The sequence below is a fragment of the Cryptomeria japonica genome, chromosome 3 (genome assembly GCF_030272615.1).
Source record: "Cryptomeria japonica chromosome 3, Sugi_1.0, whole genome shotgun sequence".
Taxonomy (NCBI): Eukaryota; Viridiplantae; Streptophyta; class Pinopsida; order Cupressales; family Cupressaceae; genus Cryptomeria; species Cryptomeria japonica.
In genome coordinates, this window is record NC_081407.1 from 418,125,685 (window position 1) to 418,151,234 (window position 25,550).

The 25,550-nt window shown below is 38.7% G+C and overlaps 1 protein-coding gene across 1 annotated transcript in view; it reads right to left on the bottom strand.

Annotated features, from left to right (window-relative positions):
• Positions 1-1,595: 1,595 nt before the first annotated feature.
• LOC131070461 (ATPase family AAA domain-containing protein FIGL1) overlaps positions 1,596-25,550 on the bottom strand; it is an 89,330-nt gene continuing 65,375 nt past the window's right edge. Inside the window, exons 10-13 of the mRNA XM_058006023.2 lie at positions 2,824-2,907; positions 2,612-2,707; positions 2,349-2,476; positions 1,596-2,184 (exon numbers count right to left, since the gene is read on the bottom strand). Coding sequence (XP_057862006.2) covers positions 2,083-2,184; positions 2,349-2,476; positions 2,612-2,707; positions 2,824-2,907 — 410 coding nt within the window. The 3' untranslated portion in view covers positions 1,596-2,082. The remainder of the gene's footprint in view (positions 2,185-2,348; positions 2,477-2,611; positions 2,708-2,823; positions 2,908-25,550) is intronic.

Here is a 25,550-nt window from a genome sequence, read left to right on the forward strand (position 1 = left end):
TCAAAAAATGGTACCAATAAAGAGTCTATTTAAACATATTATGTCCCTCTAAAAATCTCAAAATAGAAACTATGTAGCAAAAAAATATGAAAAAATGAAATTTATAAAAAAAAAACTTAGGAATTGTGAGTAGAAATTATTTACACTACCATGAAGTACATAAGGAACTGCCCATTTAAAAAAATGATTAAAAAAAGATGTTGGGTGAGGGAGAGAGCAACCTCTAAAGTTAATTATCAATTTTAGAAAGGTCAATTGAGAGTGGGTGCTTTACCCTTGGTGGCTACTAGGTCGCTTATGGGCAATGTCATTGATGGTGTACAAGTAGTGGCACTTAAAGTAAGTGATGGCTTGTGGATAGAGATAACTAGCGAAGTGTCACTATTGATTGGGGTAAGGGCAAATATCTAGTAGGTAAAAAATATCAAGAAACACAAACCATCAAAATATTGAATTCATCCTAAAAATTTGTAAATGTGTTCTTTTTTTTTTGTTAGGGGCAAACGTGTCAATCACTCCTACCATCACTTATTATTGGCTACTTTGGTGGGAATAATTAAATATTCTTAACATTTGGAAAAACATAGGGCTATAACAAAATTGAAATTAAAACATATTTAAGGTGAAGTATGAATGTTACACTAATAGTTTCTTATAATAATATATAACCCAAAAATTGTTGTCAAATCCACAATGTTAAACACATTTCTATACATTTCACTTCATATGAAGATATGAAAAGGTGGGATTTCAAAAATAAACTTGTAATGAATCGCCTTCATATATGTTAAAAATGGTTTATCTATTCATATGAGAGATTTGGCATGTTCAATTTACAATCAAATACTAAATTATGCATTATGGTGGTCATAACTTGGTCATTTCTCTTGATGGATCTTAGACTTATAATACATTGAACTTACCTTAGATCACATTTATGACACTCTCAAGTTCCTCAACCTAAACTCTTATGAACTAATCACATCCTTCTATACACCCATCCAGCTTGTCATCATCCAATTAGGCTCCAAAATGCACCATTTTAGAAGTATTTATAGATTTTAAATATGGCTTATCCCATATAGGTAATTAAAAGAGTATAACCCTTTAAAGTCAATAATTCATACATGTTTATGAAAAATTCATAAATACCACTCATATAGGGCCTCTTAATAGTCTAGAATTTTGAAAATTAAATATTCAATATATTATAAAAATATCACATTCGATGTGACCTATGGTGGTAATTATTGTGCATGGGCTGTAAACGTAAAAAAATTGTGGACTTATACAAAAATCAAGACCAACAATCTTAATTTAAATAATCATAAAAAAATCAATATAATAATGTACATTAATAATCAATATTTCTTAGATTCAGATACGTTTTTTATAGCTTCAATAATCTCTATTCAACCTATCATTATATCAAAACAATGCTTCTATGTAAATAAAAAAAATTGGATCCATCAATAATCGCAGCTTAAGATACTTTGAATTAGGCTGAGGTTACTACTATCTAAGTATTTCAGATCCAAGGACATCAAAAACTGAAATGAAGTTTGTCACAATGCAGAAGTGAAGTTCATAGCAAATTGTCAACAATGTTTGATGATTTTATTGTGTATAAAAATGATGAAGATACCCAAAACAAATTTACTTGGCCATAGTCCATTGGGAAACTGTGTTTGACAATATATTTGGTAATTTTAGATGACAGGCCCATTCCTTTTCTTAGTACAACAGGACAATCCTTATAATAAGCTTTGAAGAAAATGTTGCATTGGTAATCAACAAATTGCCGTGCTACAAATTGGTCAGCATAATGAATACAGTAACTTTAGGACTGAAATACACTCACTTGTCACCGCTGAAGACAGTTTCAGATTCCTGAGAATTTTGCATTAAGACCACCACTAAAATGTACTGAGGCTGAACAAAGATGGCATGTTTTATAACTGCAATCCCTTCTGTTGTGTGTTTGAACTTGACCAAGATTGCTTAAAAAAGATGGAAGTAAAATACTTCATCACATTAGAATAGGCAAAGATCATTACTTTCAGGACATTTCTCATCAAACAACTACAGTGATAAGCTGCCAAATTGTTGATTCCATTCCTCATAGATTCCAAGTTCATTTTGGGAAACAGAAGGCCTTACTTCTTGCAGAGCTTTCTGAAAATCCTGCACAGGGAACAACACATTTATTACAAAATGGCAGATTGTGATAAAATAAAACAACTCCATTACTACAAATAGTTCAATGTAACATAATAGCCACTGCTGTCCACTACGTGTGATAGAACATATTAATATATTATTCAAATACATTTGTTTATCTTTCCAACCTGTAATGTGACTGGCCTCATATCCTCCTTCCTTAAATTTGCGATGTCAATCCCTTTGCGTAAGGCTTCTCTAAGTGGTCCCATTGAAGCATCCTTTACAAGATTTTTCATGTCAGATCCAGAATAACCTGGCACGTCAGTATTTCCATCAGCAAAACAGCAAAGTGTTGCAAAAAGTACAATGCAAGAAAAAATAGTTCCACAAGAGACATAACTACCAAAGGGTATCAGTATTCAAAAGCTAAGCAAAATTAAACACTTGCCATCCGTAATTTTGCAAACAGAATTCAATTCTTCATCTGAAAGATTAAACAAGCCATCCTTGTCCAATACATTCCTTATTATCCATGATCTGGCTTCTGCAATAACATGGAGCAGAAATTTAACTCATGAAATGGACAACTGACTGTGAACAAGATTGTCTTCCAAGTTTACAGGAAACCTATGACAAAACAATTACTTCTGTAGCCTGTACCTGTAGAAGGCAGTGGTATATATAGACGCTTTGTTAGACGCCTTCTGGCAGCTTCATCAAGCTCCTGCGGCCTGTTTGTTGCCCCTGATGATATTATTATATTAGACAAAAAGATCATAAACCAGAAATGATAAAGCACAAAAATTATATCAATTGGTGAAAGTGATGTTTTTTTCTGATAAAAAGATTGCTGCTATAAAATATACATTAAAATGTAGAGAAACTATGCTAAAATTACTCTTGAAAAATTAGGATGCAACTGTGAATAACAGGTCAAAATACTCCAAACATTTCAATTTTCGATGCCATAACCAAATACCTTTTCCAAAATACTTTGGACAGGCTTTTGTGACTGAAAAAACAACCATATCTTTTGAAAAAATTTTAACTTTTTATTTGCACACTAAAAACAGTCTTTTGAAATTGATTGGGCAATTCTCAGGTTTCATCATTATGCATTGTAGCTTGTCAAAAGGGTACCAAAAAAATACTCGAGTTCACAATTGCTTGTGTACTTTTAGTGGGTGATGATACTATACATGTGACCATAACTTGTTAGTGGAGGCCATATATAAGTTCACAGATACTAGCTAAGTGATGATGTGATGATCATTCGATGTTATATTAACCACATCTAGCACAAGTCTCGCTCTGTTTTTTAGCCCATGCATACCACATTGCCTTGATCTAACCCTAGACAACATGAGATAACTTGAATGGATTAAAAAGGCATTGCAAAAGGCTCACACTATTACCAAGTTGATTTACAACCACATGAAGGTATTATGTATGATGCACCCCTCCATAGAAGACAAGGAGCTAGTTCGACCTGAGGTGACAAGATTTTCTGTACACTTGCATTGCACTCTTTGGCAACAAAAAATGAACTTGACGCAACTGTTTGTTTCAAATCAGTGCATAGAGTATGGCTTCACCAATCAATTTATGGCAGATTAGTGGCAAAGTAGATTTTTTTTGCAAGTTTTCTGGATGTAGCAAGATAAGTGGTCAAATTTTAGAGCTTCAAATATAAATTTTCAAACTGGTCAATGAGGAGAAACCCTCAATTGACTATTGGTATGAGACCATGGATAGGACCAAGGAGGTGATGAGAGTTAGATGGAAAACAGTGTTCCACGGAAACGCATTTCCCCCCTCCAGACCCAAGTCCCCCCGTCCCTGAAACCTGTCCCCGAAACTTTTTCCCTTTGTCCCCTCGTCCCCGAAGCCTATCCCCGCGTCCCCCTGTCTCCCTGTCCCCAACAGCTGTGGAACACTGATGGAAAATAACAATGACATGTACATGACACTGTGGGTCATAATCAATAGGAGATAAGAACAATAGATGCAATCCCCTTCCATGTTGCTAAATACAAGCAAGCAAGGGTTTTTCTCTCAGGTATGGCCACTATGCAAGGCAAGAAGACCTTCATACCTGTTGATGTGTTTTTATGCACATGCAAACACAGAATAAAATACCAAGGTATTTTATCCTCTCTTGAACAAAGTTTCCCGACTGCAGAAGATCTCGCCGAAGGATCAATCGAGGCAACTCCAAGGTTCTTGTATGTAGGGTCTCTACGTGTGGATAAGCTCTTCGTGGTATGATGTGATTTTGCTAGAATCACAAGGGGACTTACTTTCAACGACTTGAATGTCTGATTTACTGGAACTCAAGTCCTATCTACTGGTTGGAAGATAAAGAAATGGCAAAAGGTACAGAGTTTAGAGAGTCTACTCTAAGTCCTAGAATGCAAGAAGATGGATGAACGACTAGGTGGAGTCCTACTGGGCTGGGTCTCACCATCAGGCTTGAACAATCCGACACCAACTTAGTGCGATCTTCTGAGGGATGCTTCAAATATATTCAAATCGGATACCATCAAATACTGATCATCATTCAAATTAATGCATGAACAATAGACGTGTAACGACTTGAGATTAAGTTCATTCTGTGCCAGTTGACCACGCAAGGCGCACTTACAGTCAGCAAAAGGCTAGTGGTTTGGACTAGGTGGATTCCATGTGAGTGCATTCAATAACTTCTTTCATTCAATCTAATTATCTATCATCTAAAATGAAGATTCAACAAGAGACCATGCATATTGCAAAGAAACAACACACTTCACCATAACTTCAATGAAAATGGAGTTTATTTACAATCAATGGCAACAATTTCTTGCCTGGTCCTCCTAATCTACTCTAATTGCTACTCTATTTGCTATTCTACTATCTATTCTCTATTAATCAATCTTTGACAATTATCTATTAACCAACTATTAACTATTAACCTTTACAAATGACGAGCCAAGGCTTTATATAGAGAACCCTTTACAAAGAAACGGCTCTGATTGATTTAGAATCAATGGCTAGGATTACAGGATAGAAACCCTAATTAGGGTTTGTTACAACAAACTTCCTTAGCCAATGAGAAAATTACATTCCAAGAGTGAGGACCAATAGGAAGCAAGGGTAGGTGCCTCGAAGTTTGTGTCGTCCCCGATGAGTCAAGTACATTGAATCTGGACACGCTAAGGTGGACCAATCCGACCGGAGGAATGATGACTGGGATGCCACCTTGTCTAACACTTGTGACTTGGTTGATCCTCCTCTGTCTTTGATATGATGAATGATGTACTTCCTTTGCTTAACCAGGCTTCCTTATTGTCAAGTCTTCCTTCTCCAGTAGCATATCTCGCCCTGAAGTGCTGGCAAAGCCTTTCTTTGTCATCTTGTGGTAGAATGAGGTTTTGAGGCTAACTTGAACACCCCTAGTCTTCCAACGCTTCAAAGCACCTTGAGTCCTCCCTTTTTGCATGTGGAACGTCCTTGATGACGATGGACTGGAAGAGGTCGTCCTTGATCTGGCCTGGTCTTCTTTTATCTGCAAAATAAGCCAAAAGATGATTAAGGATACATAATAAATTCATTTCACATAACATTTTCTACCTTAAATCATCAATAAGAGTTATCAAAATGAAGTTCGCTTGAAATCCTTCCCAGGGACAGGCCCCATAAAATTTCGTCCTGGACCCTGGCCAAGGACAAGGACAAGACCTAATTGGGATTTTAGCTCTGGACCCTCTGGAAGGGTCAGGAGCGAAATTCTTGTTTAAGCTCAAATTCCATCATTTTATTGGTTCAAAATGCCTCCAAGACAAGCATATGCTATCTTTCTCTTGTCCAAAGTCTAGGAATCCATGTCTTGACCTTCATCATGAGCAAGTTAGGTAAAACTGAGAATTTCGCCCTGGACCCTTAGGAAGGGTCAAGAGCGAATTTCTTCCCTTAGCTCAAAATACTTACTTCTTTCACTCACAATCCCCTCTAAAGCATGCTTGTGGCAATCTTTAAGCCCAATCTACCTTGATCACGATCTTGGCCTAGCACAAATTTGGAAGAAAAAGGACATTTTTGTGAATTTTGCCCTACACCCTTTGGAAGGGTCAGGAGCGAATTTCTAGTTTTAGGCTTGATCTTACACTCTCTTTACCTCAAATCATCTTGCAAGGCAAGAATACCTCACTCCACCTTCAACCATGCCACAAGAATCAATGTTTTGGCTTCGCCCAAGGAGAAAATGGTGGATTTCAAGAATTTCGCTCTGGACCCTCTGGAAGGGTCAGGAGCGAAATTCATGTTTTGCTTGTTTTCCCTCACTCAACTCCATTCCTCTCACTTTGTTCTTACTTGATTCTCACCTTTGGATCTATCTCTCAACATAACAACATTTACTTGGCCTCAAAATGGCTAAAAAGGAGAATTTCGCTAAAAACCATGGCCAGGGACAAGACCTATTTAGGATTTCGCCCTGGACCCTCTGGAAGGGTTAGGAGCGAAATCCTTGTCCTAGCCTAAAATCTTCATCTTTGATGGCCAAAACCCATTCCAAGACAATCCTAGGGGCATCTCCCAACTTCTCTCACCTTGGCCTAGGCTTGACTTGACACAAATTTTGAAGGATAGAATAGGTTTTAGGATTTTCGCTCTGGACCCTTTGGAAGGGTCAAGAGCGAAATCCTTGTTTTTGCTTAATTCCTTCACATTTGTTGATTTTTAGCGACCCAAAGTTATGCCCAAAGACATCTCCAATCCTAATTCATCTTAGTCCACACTTGACTTGGCACAAAATTGAGAGAAAAGAGTGGTTTTGTGAAATTTCACTCTGGACCCTTTGGAAGGGTCAGGAGCGAAATTTCAACTCTAGGCTTGACTCTTCATCTTTTCAACTCCAATCTTCTTTGCAAGGTAAAAATACACCACTCTTCGCCCAAGGAACAAGGTTTGGGGCCTAAACATGGAAGCAAAAGAGGTTTTTCATGAATTTCGCTTTGGACCCTTTGGAAGGGTCAAGAGCGAAATTCTAGTTTTAGGACAAAATCCTTCACATTTTTACATCCCATCACTCCCTTAGGCAAGAACATATCAAAACCTTCACAACATGCCTTGGACACTAAGAACTTGGCCAAACAAGGAAGAAAATGAGGTCCATGGAGATTTTCGCTCTGGACCCTTTGGAAGGGTCAGGAGCGAAAATCATGTTCTAGGCTTGATTCTTCATTTCTCCAACTCCAAACCACCTCAAAAGGCAAAGACATGTTATCTCACTTCCATCCACCCCATAAAGACCAAGGACTTGAACTCCTCTAAGGGAAAAATAGGTGATTGCAAGAATTTCGCCCTGGACCCTTTGGAAGGGTCAGGAGTGAAATTCTAGATCTTGGACAAAATCTTCACATTTTGATGCTTTCATTCACTTCCTAAGGCAATAACATGTCAAAACCTTCTCAATATGCCTTAGAAACTAAGATCTTGGTCTAGTCAAGGAAGAAGTGGGTGTCTTCTAAGAATTTCGCTCTGGACCCTTTGGAAGGGTCAGGAGCTAAATTCAAGTTTTAGGTTGATTTCACACCTCTTTCCTCCTTAACTCACTTCAAACTTGATTTAACCAGTTTCTTCTCACCACAATCAAGGCAATCCACCATCAAACTAGCTTGAAAACTTCGCTTTTCAATGCCTTGGGCAAAATAGGGGGGTCAAATGAGGATTTCGCTCTAGACCCTTTGGAAGGGTCAGGAGCGAAATTCCCCTTCCAGGTTGATTTCCATCATTTTATTGCTTCAAACCTTCTCTCCAAGGTAAATATGCATCCAAGGCCTTCAAATCATTCCTTAGAAGCTCCAAACTAGGTCAAGTTAAAGAGCAAAATGGAGAAAAAATGAATTTCGCTCTGGACCCTTTGGAAGGGTCAGGAGCGAAATTCTTGTTTTGGTCAAAAATCCTTCATTCTTTCACATTCTATCACCTCAAAAGGCAAAGACACATCATTCTTCTTCCAACTACGCCCAAGGAACAAGGTTTGCATGCAAACAAAGAGGAAAAAAGGTCTCTTCTAAGAATTTCGCTCTAGACCCTTTGGAAGGGTCAAGAGCGAAATTCTTGTTTTGGTCAAAAATCCTTCATTCTTTCACATTCTATCACCTCAAAAGGCAAAGACACATCATTCTCCTTCCAACTACGCCCAAGGAACAAGGTTTGCGTGCAAACAAAGAGGAAAAAAGGTCTCTTCTAAGAATTTCGCTCTGGACCGTTTGGAAGGGTCAAGAGCGAAATTCACATTTAGGCTCAAATCTTGACTTCATTTCTCACATTTCTTCATTCAAACAAGTGTTTTGCCCTCAATAATGCCTGGGAATGAGTAAGTTCTAAGTTTGGGTCAAAGTAGAATGTCTTATGGAGAATTTTGCTCTGGACCCTTTGGAAGGGTCAAGAGCGAAATTGAAATTCGATTTGGACCCTTTGGAAGGGTCAAGAGCGAAATTTGACATTTTGGACTCTCCGTCAGGATTCATATATGGAATATAACATTTAAGTATAAGAAAGAAGAAAGATATAAGGTTTAAGTTATATTTCATATATACTGTCAGGATCTTTGAGAGTGGTTCCGGACCTTCAAGAGTTATAATGTAAAATCTAGTTTTTGGAGGATTCTTCAATTTTCCAGACTTAGTCAAATTTCAGGATCAGGATGACATTCCAGACTTAGCCAAATTTCAGGACATTTGAAGATCAAGATGACAATCCAGACTTCATCACTCACCAACTTGACCTAACTCAGATCTTCAAAGATGATATTCACTCACCAAGCTTCATTGACCTCCTGAAACTCAAACAAGACACTATTAGCAACAAGAGCAAAACTAGGCCTAAGGGAGGCTTTCAAAGAAACCCTAACCTAGAGCACCTGCTGACTCCCCTTCGCTCAAACAGAGCTTGCCATCCTAGTGATCCCCCTGGCAACACTCAAAATGCAAAGGCTAACAGACAAAACCCTAAAAGACCTAAAAAAAAACCCCAGAAAGCAAAAAAAAGTAGGGGTCCCCATTTGCAATGGGGTGATGTGTGAATACGTCACAACAATACCGAGTAGACTCCATAAACTTTTGACAACCTCTACATTATAGACATACACATTAAAGGTGTTAAATTTTCAATAAACTTTACATGATATCATCTTGAAATAATGTGTTTTTAAGCGTAATGGTGGAATTTTTGTGGCCAAGAAGCTACAAATCTTCTCTAGATGTCAATACACATTTTGAGCTAACCATTTAGTTCATTCACGTGTGACTATACTTGAAGTGCTTTTGAACACATACATTTTGAGCTAACCATGTAGTTCATTCACGTGTGACTGTACTTGCAGCCCTTTTGACACAAGAATGGATGAATGACTTAGTATTCACTCACCACAACCTCCTAAAGCAAAAGAAAGCTTGAGTTTAGAGATTAGAAATACTCATACCTGTAATTATAAATTATAATCATTCTTTTTATTTCACTTTCAATTACCAAATCTGATTTTTGTAAAAAATCAGGTACTTTCAAGAAACGCCAGCCAATTAACCTCAACAAGATAGATCCACAAATACCGATCTAGGGAATTTATGACTTGGTTTGTGAAAACCAAATGTCATTCAAATCATTCCCAACTGGCAGCCACATCCATAGCTAAAGCAAACAAGAATGCTTTATGAATTAAATGATAAATGTGGCAGAAGAGGGTGAAAGGATATCAGATAAAGGCAATCTAGGTTAGATCATATCAAGCCCTTACTGCTACTTTTAAATGCACATTCCATTGCATTGTAAGGAGAAGTCTTATCCTTTGTTGTGACAGCAAAAGCCAAAACCATATGCTAAGCACAATTATATGACCATCTGATTTGCCATGAACATCTATCAGGCAGCGCTTACATGGGAGAGATATTTGGTTGGCAAGTCTTGAGAGACTTCACAGCTTTGTGACTGTTTTCATTGATACAAAAGAGGATAGTAATGAGCAAGGAATAAAAAGTATATTTATGGAGGTATTTGTCCTTACCAGACCCAGGATGGGTGGAAGGCAAGAATATTCCACGTGGGCATTGACAATGGAGCCAGAACAAGATTGCTGGCAGTTAGGTACACCAAGTTGAGTTGGATTCCACATTGGTCAAAGGCCCAACATGATCAGCCAAGGATTGAATATGAGATCAAGACAATAGCATTAGTGATACAAAGGCAAACATTCACATACCTCTCATCAATGGAAACACTGTCAAGAGCAAAGGTGGAACTGGGAGGTGCAGAAACTGAAACTTCCCTTAGTCTAGAATTGCTAATGATTTTTAGGTCGACAGTCAATGAAACGACAATATGAAGTCAAAATGCTTTTCAACAGTGTTCTGGCTCTTAGACACCATATTAGTATCTATAAGAGAAATCAATGTAATTTTCAACTACATATTGTCTTGATTGCACCAAGTAAAGTCGCATTCTTCAAGCCCAGATTCATTAGCTGATTGTGTGAAGAAAGAAATCTTGCAAGACACTTCTCTTTAGGGCATATTACAGCCCACCTTGTGTTACAATGGTAATTGCTTAATTTTATTTAACAAATGAGAATGTACATATAGGCAATTACATTGACAATGTTTCCTAAAGAAACAATCGATAATAGAAGACTAAATTAGAAAGAATCTAATTTAACTAGAAATACATTATTGACCATTCATAATAAGATATGCAAATATTAATCTAATACCCTCCCTTAATGGTCAATTTGTCAACTACACCAAATTGCCCCCTAAATTTTACAAACTTGTCTGGACTAGGAGACTTTGTGAGAATGTCTGCAGTCTGATCCTCAATTGGAACATACTGCAACTGAACAGATCCATCTTCAACAAGTTGTCAAATGAAATGACAATGAAGCTCAACATGCTTGGTTCGTTCATGGAAGACTAGATTTTTTACAAGTTTAAGCACCCCTTGATCGTCACAGAAGAGTGGTGAAGGACTTGCTTGAGACATTTGCATGTCAAAAAACATCTTTCAAAGCCAAACTGCCTCACAAGCTGCTTTAATAGTTCCCCGATATTCTGCTTCGGTCGAGGAAAGAGCTACCGCTTGCTGCTTCTTGCTACTCCATGTGACTGCACCTGTTCCCAGACTGAAGACATACACAGATGTAGACTTCCTCTCATCAACAGAACCTACCCAATCTGAGTTTGTGAAACCAATGAGTCTAGGATATTTGCTTCTGCCATACAAAATGCCAAAGTCAGAGGTGCCCTTCACATATCTCAGCATACGCTTCGCTACAACCCAATGTTCAGCTTTAGGGGCTATCATGAAGCGAGAGATGTAGCCCACAACATATCTGAGGTTAGGTCTAGTGGCGGTGAGGTAGATGAGGCTGCCCACTAGTTGCCTGAACGTTGATTCATCCACCACAGGTGAATCTGATTTCACAAACTTCAGCTCTTTCTCCATAGGTGTAGATGCAGGTTTACAATTGTGCATCCAAAACATATCCAGTAGACTCCTGGCATACTTCGACTAAGAGATAAAAATACTGTCATGTCAAATGACTAGCACAAATTTTGTTTGATCTACTCGATCAAAAGTGTCGAACTACCAGTAATAATCAAATCATTAACATAGATGACAAGTAGAAGAATATCACCACCAATAGTTTTGATATATAGATTGGAATCGGAAGGACACCTCTGAAAGCCAGAGGAGCTTATTTCAGGCCATAGAGTGCTTTCACCAGTCTGCATACCTAGTGTTCTTTACCGGCAACCTTGAAACCAAGAGGCTGCATCATATAGATTTCTTCTTGCAACTCACCATTGAGGAATGCACTCTTGACGTCCATTTGATGGACTTTCCAACCAAGTTAGGCTATCATGGCAAGGACGAGCCGAATTGTACTCATTTTGGTTGTAGGAGCAAAAGACTCCTCATATTCAATGCCCTCTTTCTTGTGAGAAGCCTCTAGCAACTAGTTGGGCCTTGTACTTATACGGAGTTCCATTAGCCTTATACTTAACTTTATACCAATGGGCTTCTTCGTGGGTGGAAGATCAGATAGGACCCAAGTGTTGTTCTTCATAAGACTGTGGTGTTCAGCTTCCATAGTTTGTTCCCACTCATGTATACCTTTATCCTCTGTATATGTTTGAGGCTCATAAACATTGTGAATGTTGGCCATAAGAGAAAAATTTACTATATGCTCTTGCTCTTGTTTCTAGATGATCTACCCTCAATGAGCTCTTCATCATGAAGATCACCTGTGGTCTTGGCACACCATTTAGGCTGGAGAGTAGAAGTACCAACATCTGATTCAAGAGGAGCAACTGGACCTAGGATGGCTGGAACAAGTTCATCGAGATGAAGATCAACATTTTCTTGAGGAAAGTCGAGTGGTGCAATAACATGCCTGGGAGACTCCTGTTGACGTGTATTTTATACACAATCATACACAGAATAAAATACCAATAGGCATCTTATCCTCTCTTGAGAAAATAGTCTCTAACTGCTGAAGATCTGCAAAAAGGATCAGTTAGGTGGACTCCAAGGTTCTTTTAGTAGGGTCTCTACGTGTGGACAAGCTTTTTAGTGGTATGATGTGATTTGCTGTTTCCTCCAAGGGGTCTTACGTATTCTAAAGCTCGAAGATTTTACTAAACTAAAAGGAACTTTCAAAAAATAGCAAAAGATAGGGTTTAAAGAGGTCTAATCTAGCCTAACCCTATGAATGACTTAGTATGGACGAGACTTGGCAAGATTCAACCAATTTCAATTTTGCCATAAGATAACAACTTAATTGAAATTAGTGCGATCTTCTAAGGTAATAAAATGATACTCAATACATCAAAGATCAAGGACACTACTACGAAGGTACATATCCAAGACACAATGATAATCGAAGATTAAGGACTCAAAGTGTTCTCCAGTCGACCACACAAGGCGTTCCTACAATCAGCAAGAAGCTAGTGGTTTGGATTACGAATCCTACCAAATATCAAATCTCACACTTAGTCTTTCAAATTAACAAACTACTTCGATTGAGCACGATTCAAGTGTATCAAACAACCATGAAGATAACTCAAGAAATTTGCAACAAAACACCATAACTTCAATATTTTATTGATTTCCAAGTCATCATGTACAACAATTGCTTGAATTTCTCTCTTCAAGACTCAATCTTGCTATAAAATAAAATTGCTTCTAACTCTAATCTCTCTTACATCAACTATTGACTATTATATTACTATTACTCTATTATCTCCTCTATTATACTATTAACTATTACCAAATGAAATGAAAAATGGGGGTATAAATAGCATCCCCAGTTACAATGAAAGGTCCAGATTAAAAGTAAATCAACGGACAAGATTATGACACCTAAACCCTAATTAGGGTTTGTTACAAATGACCTCCTTTTTACTGAACAATATTAAATACATAGCCAAATATTAAATTCGGCACAAAAACCTAGGAGGTATCAACTAATGAGAAATAAGATGTCATGTCATCTGTAACAACCTTTCATCTAGAATCTTATTCCCTTTCCAATTTTCTTTCTTAGCATATGCAATGAATTTTGTCACGATTCCTTCGATTTCTGTGATTGGAATCTCGGGAAGATTCTTGATACTCTCTTCTAAGTGGATGACCTGATCGAATGCATCTAGAAGAGCTGCGTCCCAAGTAGGTTCAAGTTCCTTCGTTCTATCAATCAGGAGCATGGTGGCAAACATCTGATCATACTGCTCATCTGTAACATCTGCGTCCTTGCGAAAGATGATCTTGATTCTATCCTCAAATTCTTGCATATCCACATCTGTCTCGACCTCGATCTCTCTGCCAAGAATGGTACGAAGTACCTCAAATACTCTGTCCTGGATCGGATTGATCACTTCCTCAAGTTGGCCACATCTAACACTGATGTCCTCGAAGAGAACACTCTTTATATGGAGTAAGGTTGACCACTGAAATAAACTGTGAGAATCACCCTCGAAGATCCTCTCCTGCGCTAAAATTCTTCTGGATGTATGTCTTATTACTTTCAAGACAGGGATGATAACGTCCTTGGTATGGGCAAATGCAGCTACTGTTACCATCAATCTGTGGATTATCTCAAGAACTTGGATAGCCTGATGAATGATCTTCGTCATCCTTGTAACAAACTCTATGGCCACTGTATGAGATCTATCCATCCAACTACATGTACGCTGGACCAGGTTCCTGAATCTTTCTGCTTCATTGATCGATTGAAGGGGCAATGCCTGCACTGGTGATCTAACTGGATCCTGACGTCCCAAAGGTTCATTGATGTGACTGAAATATGTCCTCCATGCACCGACCTCTCTCTCAAGCTTTCTATTCTTTTCCACTTCTTCTCTAAGCTTGTCCTTCAATGCCTCAAATGTGTCGGTAGCATCATCCATTGTCTGCTCTGCTGTGGATGGTCCTAACTCAATAGTCTGTATATCATAATCCTCTGCTAGGATCTCACCCTCATATTTGTCTGCTGCCGGTGTAGCTATCTGCAGTTTTCTGGATCCAGTCTCATCTCAAATCATCTTGGACATCTTTGTAGCCTTCTTCTTCTCTGTTATCACATGTGAACGTCCAACAAGGCTCTCTAAATCAATTGCACTGTCCTCGTCCTCTACTACGATCACCTTGGTTAATCTTTCCTTCAACCAATCTGGAATATTCGATCTTGTTTCTTGAACTTGAATTTCTTTATGTACTATTTCTTCTTCTCTGGGAGGAGATGTCATTTCATTATCTTCATCTAAATCATAGTCTTGGAGAGATCCATCTGATGAAACATGTTGTGCCTGTCCTTCCTCCTGCCTGTCATTCTGTACCATAGACTCCATGGACTCTTCCACTTGAGTTGTTCTCTTCTCTGGTCTAGAAGAAGTACCTGGTGTTTGATCTTTGTTGGCACCTTGCTTTTTCTTGAAAGACTCTTTCTTTTCTGACCTTTCCTTTCTCTTCGAACCTCTCGGATGGAGATTGCCTTCACTAGCACATCGAAGGTTACCTTCACCTGAATTTCTAGGATTAGGATTGCCTTCACTCACACTAGCTCCACCTTCGGCTGGTTTCTCTTCCAAAGTAAAAGACATAGCTATGCCTTGTTCTCTCAACTTCTGATGCTGAACGTCTACCCATCTGCGAGTACAAGACAAAACTGGTGCCATCAAAGCATCTAAATCCACGACCTCGGGCTCATTCCAATCCAACCTTATTGTTTTGCTTTCTCTATCATAGGAAGACTGGATATGCCTGCCATTGTCCTGAGCTTGGTCGGCCACTCTGTAAATCCTGCATTTCCTGATGAAATCCAAAGGCAATCTAGAATGTATCTTTCGTTTCACTTCAAGATCATCTAGGAGGTTCATCATAAAATCTTCAATTTGATGCTCATGTCTAAATCTTCTACCGACCGTCTCCTCTAAATGTCCATGTGGATCAAAACTCTCTCTCCAAGCAAAAGATGAAAAAGAATACAAGGCTAACTCCTTCTCTGCGTCATCCATGGCTAAGACATTAGGACATACCTCAACTGAATTACCCAAAATAATAGGTACTTGGACTCCATTCTGATGTCTGTGTCTGAATGCCTTCACATATGCTGCCAACTGCCTTGTTACTTCAAGTAACACAATTCTGTCTGTCGGATATCTCGGCAACATGTATGGTGGTAAAGGACATCCATGCACTCTAATGTAAGCAAACTTGGGAAACTGAATGAACCAAGCACCGTACCTCTTGATGAATTCCTGGGCGTCCTGAGATAATCTATTGTGAATCCCTCCTTGCAACATCCTCGTGATGTTCATCGTGAAGGTATCATTGACTAACTTATAGTTTTTCCCTGGCGGATGATGCAAGTAGGCATAGGATTCACAAGCTCTGACCTCACCGGGTCCTCTTCCAATCACTCCTCTGTGAGGTAGTCCTGCGTACTCAACACTCCTGATCAAAGCATAGATGACGTATGAACTCATGTGGAAGGACTTAGTAGCCCTGAGTCTCCTCAACTGTACGTCTAAGCAATGGCTAATTATCCTAGCCCAATGTATTGTACCCTTTCCTTGAACAATCACCTGGATGAAGTAAAACATCCACTTCTCAAAATAGAAGGCATGAGGGGCCCCTGTAACTCTGTTGAGCATAGTAATCAAATCTCTGTACTCCTCCTGGAAATCAATCCGATGCGGTGTGTTCGGTACCTTGCTTAGACGGGGACGACTCTTGAGTAGCCAGTTCTTGTTGATTATGCTTAGGCAAGCATCTGGATCATCATCGTAAACTGATCTGGCTCCTTCAATGCTCTTATATATCATGTCCCTGTGCTCTGGAAGATGGAAAGCTTCACTTATAGCTTCCTCTGAAAGGTACGCCAAAGTGTTTCCCTCATTGGACACAATTGTCCTGGACTGTGGATTGTAGTGACGGGCACACTCGATCATCAACTCGTGGCACTGAATAGCTGGAGAAAAACCGGCCGCCTTGATGATGCCACTCTCTATTATTCTCCGGGCGACAGGTGATGGCTTGCCAATGTAAGGGACCTCTCGAAACTTCTTCGTGCTAAAGTTCCCCAAGTTTGTATCTCCAATGTTGCTCCACTTCGACACGATCTTGGTCTCCACTTCTTCGGTCTTCTGATCTTCTTTCATAAGAGCCGAGCGGCTGGTGGATGCTCCCGCCTTCGGGGTCGCCATACCTACACACCATTTCATTATGAGAACCATATTTTGCAATGAATAACGTTGATTAGAGAGATAAAGTTTTTAGGAAACCTCATGATAAGACTTTAGAGTTATCATTTCCTAAAAACGACTGAGCTTACTGAAATTCAAAATTCAAAATTTCAAAACTTAAAATATGACGAAGAACAAATAAAACAATGAAATCAAATCGCCATACCTCAATAGAGAGCTAGCTCTAGAATGCAAAAAGACAAAAGATCGCCTAGGCAAAATTGAGGTATAGATGATCTTCAACGTTATCTCCTCAAGATATTAATTTCGCCACCTTTGTCTTCAATGTGATCTTCAAATTCACCTTTAACGTGGTCTTCAACTCTTAGCAAATTCGCTCAAATGAAGGTCTTTAAGTATCGCACCACCTTTGATTGCTTACGCCACCTTGGATGGAATTCGCACTTCTTCAAACACACTTCGCACTATCTTCGCTTTCCTCAATTCGCATGTAGAAGGATAAAATAATGATGTGAAAATAATAGTTTTCACCCCCCTATATATAGCGCTTGCATCTCTCCATTTACTAAGGCCGACTTGGTAAAATATAACAATTTCAAATGATTTTTAAATGATTTTTTAATTAAATAACAAGGCCGACCTCCATATATGAGCGCTCCAATTCGATTTTTTATTAATTAATTAATGATTAATTAAATGCCTTTCGTTTTAATTTATAAATTTCGATTTTTTTAATAAAGGCAAAATAATTAATAAATGATCAACGCCATATTAAATGCTAATTTAAATAGGATTTTCGATTTTATCGAACTTAGCATTTAAGGGAAATTTGAAATGTTTATTTGGCGCCAAAATTATGAAAACGAAAGGGACGTACCTCATCGCCCTGGTCCCTTGGAGAGGGACAGGAGCGATCCATGATTTTGTCATGTTTTCAACGTTCATCTCCTTCCCTTCCACGTTCAATATCGATCATTTTGATGGGTCCTTCGAATTTGATTGCCTTGCATGTGCGCATAAGTGCCTTTGGGTGTTCATCGCCCTGGTCCTTGTCCAAAGGACCGGAGCGATCTCCATGTTTTCACGTAGACCTCGCATTTTTGATCTTCGATCCTTCATTGTAGAGCGAATAACATCTTTGTTCGTTCCTTCTATGCTCGTTCCATTTGTTTGCATATGGTGTTTGGACATTTAGAGGGATCATCGCCCTTGTCCCTTGGAGAGGGACAGGAGCGATCCATGTCTTTCTCCTTAATCTTGGCAACTTTAAACTTCAATCTTCGTTGTGATGTCTTCCAAACGCCGTCCTTTACCTTGTTCATCCTCGCCTTGCCTTGACTGTGAAGGATTATGAGTGCTTTTGATGGGATCGCTTTGGTCCTTGTCCAAAGGACAGGAGCGATATGAGCTCTTTAACTTGATTAGCAACGTTTGGACGTTCAAAACACTTGCACGTCCTCTTCAAAGAATGCCTTGGACCTTGCATAACCTTGCGAAGCTTTGACTTGGCATGAACTTGGAGCAAAACGAAGAATCCAAAGCAAATCGCCCTGGTCCCTTGGAGAGGGACAGGAGCGATATGGTCTCTATGTTTAATTTGATGATCATTTTACGTTCAAAATCCTTTTGTATCACCCTCTAATCATGCCATGGACCTTCTAAGACCTTGCAAACCCTTGATCTTACGTAAATCTTGCATGAAATGGCCAATATATCCAGCATCGCCCTGGTCCCTTCCTGAGGGACAGGAGCGAACTAGGTCTTAGGGTGCAAATTTCTTCATTGTGATGACCTTTAAGTGCTTGTGCTCGATGAAGATGCCTTAAGATGTTCTTGCCACCGTTCGTCTTGACTTAGATCGATTTCAAACTTAAGTAAAAGGCAATATAACCATTGTATCGCCCTGGTCCCTTGGAGAGGGACAGGAGCGATCCATCTCTTGTGGCCTTCATTTCATTTTGTCAGGTTCCAAATTTATATTCAACGGATTCGTCATGCTCCACTCCATTCATCCATGCCTTGATATCGTTTGCAACTTGGCAAGAAAATCAATTATAACAAAAATCGCTCTGGTCCCTTCCTGAGGGACAGGAGCGAACTGGGCATTTTGGGACCCTTGTGGACGTTTAAAAATCTTCAATTTGTATTCAATGAGTTCATCTCACGCTCTTCCTTGCCTTTGGACGTAAACTTGTCTTGATTTTTGCCTGGATTTTGCCCCATGAAGGACATCGCTCTGGTCCTTGGGAGAGGGACAGGAGCTATAAGGTACTTCGCCCTGGTCCCTTGGAGAGGGACAGGAGCGAACTTTGCATTCTGGACCATTCTCCTTTGTGTTAGCACTTCAAATTATATTCATTTGGTAAAGCATCTTCCTTTGGACCTCTTCAAATCATCAAGTCAACGAAATCTCGCCAGGACAAGGCAAAATTTGATTTGTAGCTCCGGTCCTTCACTGAGGGACAGGAGCGATTTTTCTCCTAGAGGCGTTTCGGTGCTCATGAAAATCTTCAATTTATATTCAATGGAAAGATCTCGTCGTTCTCCATCACTTCCAATTTGAAATTCGTCTTGACTCTGCAGGAATAGTGAGATATTTGAAAATGAGCTCCCGTCCTTCACTGAGGGACAGGAGCGATTTTGCTCCTACAGGTCAAAATAACATGATTTTTCACATTTTAACACTTCACAAGGCAAAAACAAATCATTTCCAATGCCCAGGACCAAAAATCAAAAAAGTCAAAATTTAGTCAAAATATTCAATCGGACAAAAATTCACACTTCACTCTCAACACTTAGACAAATTTAAGCTCTGCATCAACATTCCAAATGAACATTAGACCATTCTAGCGAATTCATTGCATTCAAAATTTGCATCCTAGAAAAGGAAGCTCAAAAGCTCTCAAAAACGACTGGATTTTGGCCTGAAAAGACAAAAATAAAAACCCTAAGGCTTGACCCTAAATCTAGACAACTAACTGACTAACAAAATCCTAAAAAACGAAGCAAAAGGCGAGCAAAAAGAGGGGGTCCCCATTTGCGATGGGGCGATGTGTGAAATGGTCACAACAACTCCACAACTTCAGAGTCAAAGTTTGTTGAATCCCTCCCATCAGGTGTACCTAAGGGAAGACGAACACCCAAATACTTAGCCTTTAGAGGTTGATAGTTTGCTGAATCCCTCCCATCAGGTGTACCTAAGGGAAGACGAACACCTAAATACTTAGCCTTTAGAGGTTGATCCTTAGGGCACAAAATAGGAGAAGAGAGCTGAAATGTCCCTCGTTCTTCATCAAAAACAACATCACGACTCAATATGAGATGATCCATGTCTACATCAATCAGCTGATATGCTTTGTGGTTTTCACTGTATCCTGTACACATGAGTTTTTGGCTCTTGGAATCCAATTTTGTGCACTTGGCATCTGGAATCCAAACATAAGTTGTAGAGCCAAAGACTTTCAAGTGACTAATTTTGGGCTTCCCGCTAGACCAAGCTTCCTTTGGGCTCTTCTTCTTAATGGCATGTGTGGGAGATTGGTTCAAAAGATAGACAGCAATGGAGATTGCTTCTGCTCAAAAAAATTGGAATCTATGTTCCAACATAGACCGCGAGCCATCTCAGTTATTGTGCGGTTTCTTCGCTCAACAACACCATTTTGCTGAGGGGTGCAAGGTGTGGTAAGTTGATGCTTGATGCCATGAAGTGCACAGAAGTTGGAGAAATCGGAGGAACAAAATTTCCCCCCGTTGTCTGACCTAAGAGTTATTATTTGTTGACCAGACTCTTTTTCTACTAAGGCCTTAAACATTTAAAACAAGTTAAACACCTCTAATTTTTGTTTAAGAAAATATACCCACATTTTGCAGCTAAATTCTTCAACAAATAACAAAAAATACTTGGACCTAGTAACTAAGGGAGTGTTCATCGGTCCACAAATATCAGCATGAACCATTTGTAATACCTTGGAAGCTTGCCATGTACACCATCCGAAAATGGAGTCTGATGTTGCTTTCTAGCATGACAAGCCGCAAACTCCATGATTCCAAGTTTGAATTTCAAGTAAGCCAACAACTAGACCCTCCTGAACTAGCTGAGAGAGGTAGCGTATGTTCAAATGCCCATACCGCTGATGCCAGAGATTGCTGATGGAAGAACTTTTGGCAGCCATGGCATGTTCCTGAGAATCACCATTGTCAACAAGTCTATATTGACCATGATCCTCAATACCCACAACAACTGTAGTGTGAGTCTCCTAATCAACAATATTGCATTTATGCAAATTGAATACCACATCCAACCGAGGAGAGTGTCTCATAATCTGATTGATAGGAAGAAGGTTAAGTTTCATGTTGGGAACATAGTATACATTGAGAAAAATTATATTCCTCCCACCAAATTGAATCTGCACATTGCCCTTGCCAACAACAGTATACTCTTCCCTTCCTCCAAAGATCACTAAATCGGTGAAAGGCTGTATTTTGTGAACCAGTCCCTCTAATGAGTGAAGTGTCAAGAAGCGCCTGAATCAATGTAGCAGGCAGAGGACTTAACATGATCTGTAAGTCTTTTGGCCATAAAGGTGTAAAAGGTAGATTCCTTTTACTCAATGTGCTTTACAACATTAGCCTTCGGTTGAGACCCTCCCTGCTTCTTCTGTTTAGAAGCCAAGCGTTGTCGATAGTCTTTCTTCATGTGACCATATTTGTGGCAATAGTTGCACTGAATGTTCTTCTTCTTGGAGTTGTCCTAGGATTGACCTGGGCCTTTCTGCTAAGAGGACTGACTTTTCCCTTTGTCCCGCCAATTTTGTTGATGGTGTTTTTACGCACTATGCAACACAATAAAATACTAAATATTCTATCATCTCTTGAATAAAGACTCCCAAATACTAAGTAACTAATCTTCTCACTAGTTCAACAACTAGACCTTGAAGTCATACCTTAGGGATTGGACATCCAACTAAGTAGTTATCTTTCATCATGAAGGTTCATTTAGTTATCAACTCGGGGCGTATACTTGAAATGGGTCTGCAAAGTATATGCACTAGAAAGACTAAAACAATCACCTTTCCTAATGCTGGAAATGAAATGTTGTTGAAAGAAAATGCTGAAAGCAAATAACTGAAATGTTTGAAAGGAAAACTAATTATCTTCTAAGCAACAACTAGGAAAGACAAGACTTTATCCATGATCAACAAACAGGGTTCTACTCAGTTTGCAGTGGCTGCAGAAACAGTCACAGAAGATATTCCAGTGGCTGTAGGAACAGTTCATGATCAAGATAATGCTAAGTACAAAATGAAAAAGTAACTGATACAAGAAATCAAGGGAATAATCACTAAATGGGCCCCCTTAGTAAGCATCCAAACAACTAAATCAAATGCCTAGAACTTAAAGTATCATCTTTATTAATCCAAAAGTACTTGATAACATAACATCATATTGCTGGAAGTCTGTCTCTCAACTAAACTAGAACTGCATTACAAATGCTGAAACTATTCTTTTTCTCCAACCACCGTATAAGAGAAGGTGGGAGATTATTTAAAGCATGAAATTCCTAACTACCTAGCATATCACTCCCATAGTTCAAGGAGGATGTTTTTATTGAACAAGGAGAAAAAGAAGGTGAAGTTACAAGCATTGAGAATCAATCAAAGTTTGTTGGAACAACAGAGAGAGAATCTAGCGTAACCTTTCTCCTAAATTTACTCCTCCAGCGAAGGAAATCATAAAGTCTTAAGATAAGTCATAATGAACCATCTGCAACCGTTAGTTGACTCTTTCAATGACAATCCTTGCTATCTTTTTTACCGGCAAGCAGCTCCATGATCTTTATTGCCAAGCATCCTGGACTAGTTCAACATTCTTCTTTAGTCTGCATGAAATGTTAACGTGCACAAACATAGGCCTATTTATCCCTATTAGAGTAACATTGAAAATCTACATGCAACATTACCATGGATATTCCTCATAGCATAATTACCTATTATATTGCATAAAAAAGGAACATACATCAAACGAGTTCACGTCATATGACCATATTATCAAAATGTTGTCCTCATTTCTTGTTTTAAAAATGGACCATTACATAAAATTTGTCAAAAAATGAAAATTTTACTCTATGGCACGCTTTCCGAGGCATAATTTCACTTTACCCTTTGACTGGACCAATCCTCAGTCCATCCACAAACTATGTGTCAAATTTCATCGCATTTTGGTTTCGTTTGCTATGTTTTTCTTTCAATTTCGGGTTTTTCTCCCTAACTGTAGGTGGGAAATTTTCCTCAAGTTGCAAGTTTTAATGTTTTCCTTTGTTTTAGTCTTTTGTAGGGAAATTTTAAGTTAATTACAAGTGCACTTTATGAAATTAGAACTTGTAACTTACTTTTTATTTCCCCCTTGATGCTTTTTGGCTTTTTAAGTCATAATAGAAACTTTTTGGATAAGTTACAAGTTAATTTTAGATTATAAAGTTAAAAGTCACCTGTAATTCTTTTATAAAGTTCCTATTTAAGTGATTTTACTTGTAATAGGGATTTTATTTCCCTATTACATGTTTTATTTTCAAGTCACTTGTAAAAGGAGTTTTATTTCCCCATTACAAGTTCTTTTTACAAGTTATTTTAACTTGTAAATTTCTCTCAAAAACCCAATTTTGCCTTGTGCATGAAAAAGTAAACATTTTAAACTTGTAAATGAGTTCCTAAAACCCGATTTGCTCTAGAATGGAGACAAAGTTATTTTTAAACTTGTAATATGGAGAAAGAAACCCGATTTTCATATTATTGGCAAAATTCAAACTTCTTGATCTCCCTCAAGAACCCGACCAACTTTTGGGAGCAAATTTGTTGAAAGTTTCAATTGATTTTTGTTGTGCATCGAAATGCAATCGCTCTAGGTGAAATATAAACTCGTTTTCCTTGATGATGATCTCTAACTGCTCCTTAGATGAAATCCCTGGCCTTCAACAGTCGCTATGACCATGTGGTTCAACCTTGGGGCTGGATAGTAACCAAAAACAAATCGCTGATCCTAAAATCAGAATTGATCTTCATGAATTCATCACAATTCTAATCAAAATTGCATGGATCCAATATCACATAAATTGCTGTCACTTAAACCAATTCGCTGATGAAATTGAATTGCTGATAATCACATTGAAAATGAATTGCTGATATGATGGCAATGCCAATTTTTGAATTGATCAAATGAAATGATTAATCCAGGTTTATAATCACTAAGAAGGTTGATACCTAATCACAAATTGTTGGCAAGCTTCATTTTATGTCCTTGCAATTAAAAAAAGTAGAACGATCTGAGCATGATCATTCAATGTGACACAGCTGAACAAGAACACCATTTTATAAAATCGTGACCTTCATGACATTGCAAGTATCAACATTAAATGTCTTCCACCTGTGCAACAACTCTCATCAAATGCCTTGCATTCATTACTTGAATTCGTTCTTGAACTTTAAAATTCACATTGAATGTAGTATATAGATTGCATTGTGGAAACTCAAGTCTTAAGGTGGCATCATTAAATGCTTATGCCTTGTACGCCTCTTCATTCTTTGTTAACTGCATTCATTGAATGACTTGCATCGTGTATGCTAAAACATCATTGAATACATGTCCTTTGCTTCGTCAAGTTCACCATTGTTTCTCGCTCCTCATATCCATTTGGTGACTTTCATTGAGTAGGCTTCAAACACCTCAACTTTTTCTCATGCCTTCGCCAAATTTTTTATTTTCAAAATTGAATCATTCCTAGCTCATTCATTGCGATCAGAAACTCACATCCTTCATTCGCTACTTAGAATGATCAGAAAAATGTTAATTCATGCCTTTGAAACTTTCGATCTCCCTCTAATGTTTTGTGGGGCCTTATTGTGACGTTTTCACACATCACCCCATTGCAAATGGAGACCCCCACTTTTTTGCTTTCTAGGTTAGTTGTCTTAGCTTAGTTGTTTGTAGTAGTGAGGTCTTTTGCTATTAGCCTTTCGTTTGAAGAAGTACACTTTCTCAGGTGGCTAGGCAATGCTAGAGTCATTTCTCCCTCCTTAGGTTGGAAAGAGGACAAGTGATGTCAATTTGAGCATAGTAGGCAAGGAAGGTCAATTGCAGGAGCAAAATCTGACTAAGTATGGGAAAATTTCCTTTGCTCTTCCATGGAATAGGGTGTAAAGTCAAGTGTCGATTTGAGCATGACAAGCAAGGAGGTTTGATGGATGCATACCTGGGATCAAGTCTCATCAATTATGCAAAGTTTCCTTAGTCATCCATGTGATATGATCATACTTCATTAAGAGGCAAGTTGAAGGGGCGAAATATGGTTAAGTAGACGAAAATTTCCTTTGCTCCCTCCTAGGAGCGAAATCCACTTCTATTGCTCCCTCATAGGAGCGAATTTCCTTCCCTTGCCATGTAGGAGGTCCAAGATACCCTTGATCATCACGAATTGCAATGTGAAGCCTTGGTTGAGCAACGAGTTTGATCTTTAGCCTGGCCTAATGCAAAATTTGACTAAGTATGAGAAAATTCCCATTGCTCCCTCTTAGGAGTTAATTTCACTTCCTTTGCTCCTTAGGAGTGAATTTGACTTCCTTTGCTACTGTGACCCCGAGCATGACTCCTCTT